Here is a 10,824-nt window from a genome sequence, read left to right on the forward strand (position 1 = left end):
TCCATTGATCCATAAGACTTCTAAAGAGAGAAAATCCATGAAGAGAGAGAAAATTTTAGAGAAAAAAAGTTTTAGAGAGAGAAAGTAGAGAGAGAATCTTCGTATCCTTCGAATGAGATAATTTATGATCGAGATTATCAAAGATCATATCAAGATGACTCAATATGGATTAACTATGATCGATGTTATCAATTTCGAATATGGATCGGATCAGAATTTAATCTATTGCATGAATTTTAGAGCAATCTCAGGTCATCATATTTTCATCTCAATTTTATCTTAGAATCCGTGATACAATTAGAGAGAGAGACTAGAAAGATCCTAGAGAGATAAAATTCATAAAGAGAGAGAAAAGGTCTAGAGAGAGAAAATAGAGAGAAAATCTAGAGAGAGAAGGTGGAGAGAGAAGGTAGAGAGAGGAGAGAGGAAAGAGAGAGAAAGGAGAGAGAGAAAATTTTCTCTTTTTTTATTTTTATTTTTCTTTCTTTTCTTTTCTTCTTTCTCTTTCTCTTTTTTTCTTTTTCTTTTCTTTTCTTTCTTCCTTCTTCTTCTTCTTTTCCCGTTTTCTTCTTTCTTTCTCTTCCTTGGCCAAACAAGAGAGGACCAGAGGGAGGCTCGGTGGCTCAGCTTCGATGAGGGGTGGCGGTATTTGATCGACGATGACAAAGCAAGGAAGGCTGGCGGTGAGGTTCGGCCGGCGAGAAATCAAGAAACGATCAAAAAATAGGGTACCGTCGCTTTTTATTTTGTTTTCTGATCATTGGCCAGTCACCGATGGCCAAGACCCTCAGGAAAGAGGGATAGAGAGATGAAGTCCTATCCTACGGGTGAGATGTCGTAGCTGACGGCACCGATGATCAAAAAGAGAGAAAAAAATTTTGGCCGAACGGAGGTTTCATGATTCATGGAATTTCCGACGATCCCGATGGCCGGCAAAGAGTCTAAAACCATGGGAAGAAAGAAAAGAGGAAGAGGAAGAAAGATTGAACCCTTACATGAACTCTGGTGGCCTCTTCGACCTTCGATTTCCGACGAACACAATAATAAAAGTGCTGCGGCTTTCAAGAAAAAAAAGGGGAGGAATTGAGCTCAATGGTCGTCGGTGGAGGCTCGTGAGGGAGAAGGGAGTCTTATTTATGGAGGGTCCTAGAGTTTTAAGGATTCTAGAACCCTTCTCTGATCGGGATTCATTGGAGAAGAAGACTCCCATTAGGAGTCTTCTTTCCATTCCTTTTTTTTTTTGGACTATGGGCTGATTCTGGGCCCAATAGGCTGGATTATTACAATATAAGAAGAAATGCCATAAGTAATTTGCTGTTAAACATTATTTTTATTGTAGTATATATTTATCTAAAAGTAGTTAGTATCAGAGCGAGATATAGAGTGGTCACTTGGCTGAGTTTTCGTTGGTTTAATAGTACCAAAATATGTGCTGGACCTTTAATTTGAAAATGCTTATAGTACAGAGAATATAGATAATAGATAAATAGATATAGATAGATGGACATGCAAAAATATATATACATACATACATACATATATATACATATATATATATATACATATATACAAATATACATACACACACATATATATACACACACACATACATACATATATATATATATATATATATATATATATATATATATATATATATATATATATATGTTGGGATATACCGACCGACGACCCCGACGGACGACCCCGACCGACTCCGACGGACGACCCCGACCAACTCCGACCGGCCGACCGACCGACCGACCGGCCGACCGGCCGACTCCGACGGACGACTCCGACTGGCCGACCGACCGACCGACCGACTGGCCGACCGACCAACTGGCAGACCGACCGACCGACTGACCGACCGACCGACCGACCGACTGGCCGACCGACCGACCGACTGACCGACTCCGACGGACGACTCCGACGGACGACTTCGACGGACGACTCCGACTGGCCGACCGACCGACCGACTGGCCGACCGACCAACTGACCGACCGACTGGCCGACCGACCGACCGACCGACTGGCCGACCGACCAACTGGCCGACCGACCGACCAACGAAGGGGCCCGACGCCACTCAGCTGACCACCGACCTATGGTCGGTCGACTCCTCTGATCGCCGTACAACCGCCAGACCTTGTCAGTTCTGACAGCGGCATGCGGCGCTGCCACCTAGGGGCATTGTCCCACCTAGGGCTTTGTCAACCCTAGTGATTTGACAGCCCCACGGCGACATGACACTTTCACGGCGACTCTGACAATCTACAGTGAGTTGACAATTCCTCACTTGTCTGCGCCATTAATGACGGCGCCATACCGTGCTCCACTATATAAATCGGGGAAGGCAACAGTGCAAGGGATCCGCTCCCCCCACTTCTCAACTCCAAAAACACAGGCTCGCTCCTCTCTCCCTCTCTCTCTCTCGATCGAACTCTCTGTCTTTATTTCACTGTTGCCCAGTCACCTCTCTGACTTGACCGTCGGAGGATCCCCGTCGGAGCCGCCTCCGGTCAGTGTGGACTTCTCATTTTTGCAGGCGCACGTTCTCCGGCGATCGGACGACGAGGCGATTGGCCACAACAGATTGGCGCGCCAGGTAGGGGGGACACGGCACCAAGCCTTCCCAAGCGGAAGATACTGATGACAAAGACAAGAGCCCAACGATCGAGGGTCACCGGGTCGGCGAGGCGCTCTCCCCGCCGGGAAGAGGCCTCCCTGCCACCCTCAGCGGCGGAGCCCAGCTCTCCACACCCCGCGGTGACCACGGAGGCGCAGATCGCGGCCATCGTACGGCAGATGACCGTACTGACGGACGCGGTCAAGAGCCTCCAGCAACAACCGGCGGCCCAGCCGATGCCCTCCAGGAGCAGCCGCCGACGACCGCGCCGATCTCCGTCGCCTCCGCGCGAGCGCCCTCAGCAGCGCTCCCACGGCGAAGAGGAGGGACGGCCACGGCGCGATGACCGACAGTCCCCGCAGCCCTCTCCTTCCCTGCTGGAGCGGGCAAGGAAGGAGAAGCGGCCGCGAACACCGTCCGCCTCCCTCTCGAAATCTTCCGGAGACACCACTCCTGGGGTCTCCCAGCACCGACGGGCGGACGACTACGAGCGCCGGTTCGATGAAATCGACCGCCGGCTCGTGCAGTTGCAGGTGGACGGCCAGAAGTCTTCGAACGACGTCGACTTCCAGACCGCCCAACCTCTCTCCCGACTCATCCTCGACGAACCGATCCCCAGTCGGTTCAAGATGCCGCACGTGGAGTCTTACGACGGCTCCACCGACCCAATCGACCATCTGGAAAGCTACAAAGCTCTCATGACGATTCAAGGGGCAACCGACGCTCTCCTTTGCATCGGCTTTCTCGCCACGCTCCGCAAAGCTACCAGGGCCTGGTACTCCGGTCTTCGATCGGGAAGTATCCACTCCTTCGGGCAGCTCGAGCATTCCTTCGTGGTCCATTTCAGCACCAGTCGGAAGCCACCGCGAACGTCGGACAGTCTTTTCTCCCTCAAACAGGGGGAAAATGAGACGCTCCGACACTTCGTGACGCGATTCAACGCGGCCACGCTTGAGGTCCGGGACCTTAATGGAGACATGGCCATCTCGGCCATGAAACGGAGGCTAAGGACATCCCGGTTCACCTACTCCCTGGACAAAACCCTCCCCCGAACATACGCCGAACTGCTGGAGCGCGCGTACAAGTACATGCGCGCGGACGAAGGAGCTTCCAACCGGCGCCTGACTTAAGGCACGGGCCGAAAAGAAAAATGGAAGAAAGGTCGGGCCCATGCTGAACCCAGCAGGCCCTCCACCGATAGATGGGTCTTGCCCCGACAATGGAGTCCGAGACCGACGCATCGCAGGTATGACTCCTACGCCCCTCTCCCCGCTCCTCGTGCGCAGATCCTGATAGAGATCGAAGGAGCGGAGAATCTACGACGGCCTCGGCCTCTGAAGGCAAAAGGCCCCGACCAATATGACTCGATCATCGATCGTCGAACTGACGGCCTCGGCCTCTGAAGGCAAAAGGCTCCGACCAACACGGCCGATCGTCGATCGCCGAATCAACGGCTCGATCACCGATCGCCGAACCGACGGCCTCAGCCTCTGAAGGCAAAAGGCCCCGACCAACACGGCCGATCGTCGATCGTCGAATCAACGGCTCGATCACCGATCGCCGAACCGACGGCCTCGGCCTCTGAAGGCAAAAGGCCCCGACCAACACGGCCGATCGTCGATCGCCGAATCAACGGCTCGATCATCGATCGCCGAACCGACGGTCTCAGCCTCTGAAGGCAAAAGGCCCCGACCAACACGGCCGATCGTCGATCGCCGAATCAACGGCTCGATCATCGATCGCCGAACCGACGGCCTCGACCTCTGAAGGCAAAAGGCCCCGACCAACACGGCCGATCGTCGATCGTCGAATCAACGGCTCGATCACCGATCGTCGAACCGACGGCCTCGGCCTCTGAAGGCAAAAGGCCCCGACCAACACGGTCGATCGTCGATCGCCGAATCAACGGCTCGATCACCGATCGTCGAACCGACGGCCTCGGCCTCTGAAGGCAAAAGGCTCCGACCAACACGGTCGATCGTCGATCGCCGAATCAACGGCTCGATCATCGATCGCCGAACCGACGGCCTCGGCCTCTGAAGGCAAAAGGCCCCGACCAACACGACCGATCGTCGATCGCCGAATCAACGGCTTGATCACCGATCGCCGAACCGACGACCTCGACCTCTGAAGGCAAAAGGCCCCGACCAACACAGCCGATCGTCGATCGCCGAATCAACGACTCGATCACCGATCGCCGAACCGACGGCCTCGGCCTCTGAAGGCAAAAGGCCCCGACCAACACGGCCGATCGTCGATCGTCGAATCAACGGCTCGATCACCGATCGCCGAACCGACGGCCTCGGCCTCTGAAGGCAAAAGGCCCCGACCAACACGGCCGATCGTCGATCGCCGAATCAACGGCTCGATCATCGATCGCCGAACCGACGGCCTCGGCCTCTGAAGGCAAAAGGCCCCGACCAACACGGCCGATCGTCGATCGCCGAATCAACGGCTCGATCACCGATCGCCGAACCGACGACCTCAGCCTCTGAAGGCAAAAGGCCCCGACCAACACGGCCGATCGTCGATCGCCGAATCAATGGCTCGATCACCGATCGTCAAACCGACGGCCTCGGCCTCTGAAGGCAAAAGGCCCCGACCAACACGGCCGATCGTCGATCGTCGAATCAACGGCTCGATCACCGATCGCCGAATCGATGGCCTCAGCCTTTGAAGGCAAAAGGCCCCGACCAACATGGCTCGATTGCCGATCGCCGAATCTATGACTCCGTCGTCGGCCTGATCGACGAATCGCCGAACCAATTGCTCAATCTACGTCTCGATCGTCGAGGACATATCGGATTCTACGACGGAGATCGAAGGAGCGGAATATCTACGACGGCCCCCACCTCTGAAGGCAAAGGGCTTCGACTAATGCGGCTGGCTAACTTGCCGACTTAGCTTCGACTAAGAAGGGCAAAATGCCAAGACGATCGCAGTCGCATTCGCGACATACCGATCTGGTCACGACCGATCGAAGGATATTCGGCTTGCCACCGTTTATCATACATCCCGACGCATACGTCCGACCAAGGGCCGGACAATGGATATTCGACTTGCCATCGTTATTCTATCCGAATACGTCGGACGCTACTCGACTATCAGATTCTGCGGAATGATCATGTCGACGAGCAACGTTCGGAGGTTGGCCGACCTCCGACCCGACGTGCACGCTCAATCTACAGTCGGGATGACCGATATTGGATCGTTCATTGATGTGATCGCCAGAGTCGGGGCAGGAAAAGACGGAAAACCACTCCTTTCGTCCGAAGCCCGTCGCCCACGTGTTCACGCGAGCCAACACGATATCGAGCTCAGGAGTGGGGGGGGCAACTGTTGGGATATACCGACCGACGACCCCGACGGACGACCCCGACCGACTCCGACGGACGACCCCGACGGACGACCCCGACCAACTCCGACTGGCCGACCGACCAACTGGCCGACCGACCGACCGACTGGCCGACCGATCGACCGGCCGACTCCGACGGACGACTCCGACGGACGACTCTGACTGGCCGACCGACCGACCGACCGACTGGCCGACCGACCAACTGGCCGACCGACCGACTGGCCGACCGACCAACTGGCCGACCGACCGACTGGCCGACCGACCAACTGGCCGACCGACCGACCGACTGACCGACCGACCGACCGACCGACTGGCCGACCGACCGGCCGACCGACCGACTCCGACGGACGACTCCGACTGGCCGACCGACCGACCGACCGACTGTCCGACCGACCAACTGGCCGACCGGCCGACCGACCGACCGACCGACTGGCCGACCGACCAACTGGCCGACCGACCGACCGACCAACGAAGGGGCCCGACGCCACTCAGCTGACCACCGACCTATGGTCGGTCGACTCCTCTGATCGCCGTACAACCGTCAGACCTTGTCAGTTCTGACAGCGGCATGCGACGCTGCCACCTAGGGGCATTGTCCCGCCTAGGGCTTTGTCAACCCTAGTGATTTGACAGCCCCACGGCGACATGACACTTTCACGGCGACTCTGACAATCTACAGTGAGTTGACAATTCCTCACTTGTCTGCGTCATTAATGACGGCGCCATACCGTGCTCCACTATATAAATCGGGGAAGGCAACAGTGCAAGGGATCCGCTCCCCCCACTTCTCAACTCCAAAAACACAGGCTCGCTCCTCTCTCCCTCTCTCTCTCTCGATCGAGCTCTCTGTCTTCATTTCACTGTTGCCCAGTCACCTCTCTGACTTGACCGTCGGAGGATCCCCGCCGGAGCCGCCTCCGGTCAGTGTGGACTTCTCATTTTTGCAGGCGCACGTTCCCCGACGATCGGACGACGAGGCGATTGGCCGCAACAATATATATATACACACACATATATATATATATATATATACAAATAAATAAATAAATAAATAAATATATATATATATATATATATATATATATATATATATATATATATATATATATATATATATATATATATATATATATATTCGTGTGCGTGTGTGCGCATGCAGACGCACCTGGGTGGGTCGGTGGGTGGGGGTAACACTACTGATCGTAGTGACTTCCAGTTGAGAGCATACTTTATCATCGTGGTTGACTAATTTGTCAGGCTATACTTGAGATAAAATAAACAAGCACCTGCAACAGCCGGCCGTGTTTTGAATGGCATAGGGAGAGCTCCTAAATCACCATATAGTGGAATTTTTTTCTTTAATTAATCATGCATTGTTTACAACGTCTTTCCATCACAGCTAAGTGCTACATTTTCCTTTGAACTCTAATAGAGACATTTTGATAAGCAAACGCATAAGCCACATCTGAAACTTTCAAGGCTTGTGACCCTGCCGAGTTCAGTTGACCACCCTGCAGTTCTTACGTATCTCTCCAGCAGAACCTGTGAGGGGGCTTATATTTCCCATCTTGATGATGGAAGTCACAAAATCCTCCATGAACTGGCTGCTATCGCTGCTGTAGGTCTGGACCAAGGCCTTGGTTGCCGCCACCCCTTCATCGCTCGAGAAGAGACCCTGGTCCGATGACAAGAGGCCTTTTTGGTTCAGCAAATTGATGTAGTAGTGGTTGTCGAAAAGATCGGCAGAGTTGCGGTCAAGCACAGTAGTTGTATTGCCATCGCCGCCCTGGCACAAGGTCTGTAGCTCTGATGCCATGGTCGAGTCTAGTGTCGGGTCCGTCGCATCTGTACTAGAGAAGTTAAATAGACGGTTGGAAAATGTTACGCAACGGGCTCGACCGATTGTGTGGCCACCTGTGTACACCAAAAGTACGGTGATTAGATTACATAACTCTACCATGATACCAGCGATGCAAGTTGGTGCATGGTCTGATTAAAACCTAGTATATGCCCATAGTATAAAGTCTATCGTGGGATAAAATGACTCAGCTTTCTCTTTAGAGGCATGATTGATCAACTTAATGGAGACATGTCCACTCACCATGTTGAGTACTCATATCAAAGCTAACTTTAGCGATTAACTAATGAGTATGGATCATAGTTAAAATTAATTGCGCTTACCTGATAAGACGACAACGTCTGTGGTGTTAAGACCAACATTGTTAAATTTAGTTATGATTGTGTTGATGGAATCCGTGGGAGCAGGAAGGCCAATGTTGGCTCCTGTCTGGTTGGCTACTAATCCATCTCTTCTTCCCACAAGAACTTGCCATTCGGGTCCCCCACTCTACGAAGCAATCAAGAATGAAATGTACATAAGCATTGGTTAAGAGAGAGAATTAATATAATAGCAGTCGTAGGTTGCAAAGGAAATTGTAGTTTGAACCTAAATGATTCAATACAAAACCGAACTATGTTCAAACAAATCAACAGACGTTGTGGATTATTTCCATGTTCTTGAAGTGATGAAGGGGTTTACCAAGAAAACCGAGTCTCTAGCTGCAATTGCGAGTATATCGGCACATGATACAGTGTCGTTGCATTCATTCTCGACGGCAGCTTTGATGGTGTCCACAACATCAAATCCTCTCACAGAGTTACGATTGGGAAACGCAAGCTTCTCGCTATTGCTTCCATCTAGTAGGATTGAGCCATCACAGCCCTGCATCGAACATTATGGAGAGAAAATTGCTATATTAACATGCAGGGTTGATTTAAGAGTCAAAAAGCACAAAGAAGGAGATGATTCAAAATTTTCCAACCAAAACAGAAGAGAAATAATCTAAAGATTCAAATATTTTAGTTAACATAGAAGAAGTTTAAAAAATATTTAATAATAATAATAATAATAATACTTGGAGTACAAAGGCTCTACCAATAAAAAACTGTAAAGAACATTAATTGACATTTTGTAATACATCAAATGTATATAGTAGTTTGATCAAGAGAACATATAGGGAAATTAATTAGTTATGGTGTCGATGATTTTATGCAATGGATTGGTAGGTATGATTGAATCGAGAACATCGTGGTGGTCTCGTTCAGTTGATACACCTCCATGCAAGTTGTAAATATGGCTTCCCTTTGCATGCATGGATACATCTTGCAAACCTTGGTCACTGCAAATGCATGAATTGCTTATTGAGTTAGGGATTTAACAAGGTGTTGCTAATCTGTCTGCATCTAACCTACTGCCAAGGGTTTTAAAAAAAGGGAGAGCAAACAAAAACATTTAGGTCTATGGTGCATACTTTGCCTACCACTGTGTATATGCAAAAATGTAGTTGAAACCGAGAAAACAATCTATGATATACTTTCCTCAAAATAATTTATGTGACAAAAAATTATGCATGATTAATAATAATTAGTGAATCCCAACATGTAAATCTTGGAGCAAATACAACAACTTGGCTAGAAATTTAATTAGTATGTCTCAAACTCACATTTACAAAGCAATCATGGAAGTGGAGTCGAAGCAGAGATGCTCCCATCCTCATCTCATTCATAAGGGCTTTTATGACCTCTTGGCGAACGACGGTGAACACAGTAGGGCAGCTAGTTGCATAGAAATCAGTGGTCAATTGTGCTCTTACCTCTACACCAAGGCATGAAACTATCAAAATTATGAGCAAGGAAGGATGGCTAACAAAACTGCAAGCCTTCATCTTTGTTATTACGGTGTTCGATGAAAATTCAACTCTATCTAGCTCTAAGTTGGCTTATGAAACTTAGACAGTGCTGGCTTTTTATAGATGGTTGCAAGGCTAGTTCAGAAGTTATTAAATTGATGATTTGCTTTATCTTCACCTCTGCTTGGGCCAGTGCTGGGCTGTAATGGGCGGCTATGAGGACGTGAGTGCGCACCAACCGAGGTGGTGGTGTGGTCCTATTGGAGTGCATAAAAATGGCTGCAGCTTAGAAGATAGACATGTTTGGAAGGTAAACTCTTTGTCCTTTTGCACTGATTAGTGTAATGGAGCAGCATTTATCCTACCGAGCATGCTAGTGCTAGCCAAAATGGCAGTCCTCTGACTACTTTGGTGGATGTCAGTTTCGTATACGATTCTACAATGCATGAATGCAATTGGGTTTCATACAGGCTAAGCATATTAAACTACTCTCAATGTGAGAATTGAGGGTTTTGGACTTCATTCAGATGAGATTGTTTATTGGTGCTCTCTCTTTCATTGTTTGCATGCAGACCATTGCAAGTATTTTAAAAGGAAAATAATGGAAGCAGGACATGAACTCATACTGCAAAGGGAGAAAGTTATGCAGACATGCACTACCATCAGCCTTGGTTGAGGGGGCTTCGCAGTAGCAAGGCCATGACATCAGAATACATATATAACAGCTTAATGTGGCATAACTTTTTTCGATTGTCGAAAAGGTGTAAAAAAAAGAAAAAAAAATGGAAACTCTTCTTTCCCTAATGTCAAAGTCTACGGTGTAGTGATTTCATTAAAAATGCAACCAGCTGCAATTTCGATGGTAGAAGTATTTCAGAAAATATTAATTGATGCATATTGATTATGATGAGTTAGATAGGCTCAAACTTGAATGGAAATTAGAAAATCAATATTTTATTTTATTTTGAAGGGAAAAGGAGAGGGAGTGAAGTACATCCTCCAAATGATTAAAATGTAGAAATTATGTACAACAAAAGAAAGGGACAAAAAGATACAAGAAGCTTGTGGATAAGTGGAGCAATGCAAGACAAAATTGCTCAATGGCTTTCCCTCTCTTTCCCATTACAAAGATACAGCCAATTTTTGAAGGTACGGAG

General features: G+C 49.6%; 1 protein-coding gene across 1 annotated transcript; it reads right to left on the reverse strand.

The window, feature by feature from the left end:
- Positions 1-7,319: 7,319 nt before the first annotated feature.
- LOC140854152 (peroxidase N-like) lies at positions 7,320-9,768 on the reverse strand. Its single transcript, XM_073249652.1, has 4 exons — positions 9,482-9,768; positions 8,518-8,700; positions 8,160-8,325; positions 7,320-7,892 (listed from the first exon to the last, which is right to left on the reverse strand). Exons 1-4 carry the CDS (start codon positions 9,701-9,703, stop codon positions 7,477-7,479), a joined length of 987 nt encoding a protein of 328 aa, XP_073105753.1. The 5' UTR covers positions 9,704-9,768; the 3' UTR covers positions 7,320-7,476.
- Positions 9,769-10,824: the final 1,056 nt, after the last annotated feature.

The sequence above is a fragment of the Elaeis guineensis genome, chromosome 15, assembly GCF_000442705.2.
Source record: "Elaeis guineensis isolate ETL-2024a chromosome 15, EG11, whole genome shotgun sequence".
Taxonomy (NCBI): Eukaryota; Viridiplantae; Streptophyta; class Magnoliopsida; order Arecales; family Arecaceae; genus Elaeis; species Elaeis guineensis.

Coding starts and splice junctions, on each gene's coding strand:
- LOC140854152 (XM_073249652.1), bottom strand. CDS start 9,703: ATGAAGGCTTGCAGTTTTGTTAGCCATCCTTCCTTGCTCATAATTTTG. Junction 8,701..9,481: donor TCCATGATTGCTTTGTAAAT/GTGAGTTTGAGA, acceptor TGTTCGATGCAG/GGCTGTGATGGCTCAATCCT. Junction 7,893..8,159: donor AGACGTTGTCGTCTTATCAG/GTAAGCGCAATT, acceptor TGGTGTACACAG/GTGGCCACACAATCGGTCGA.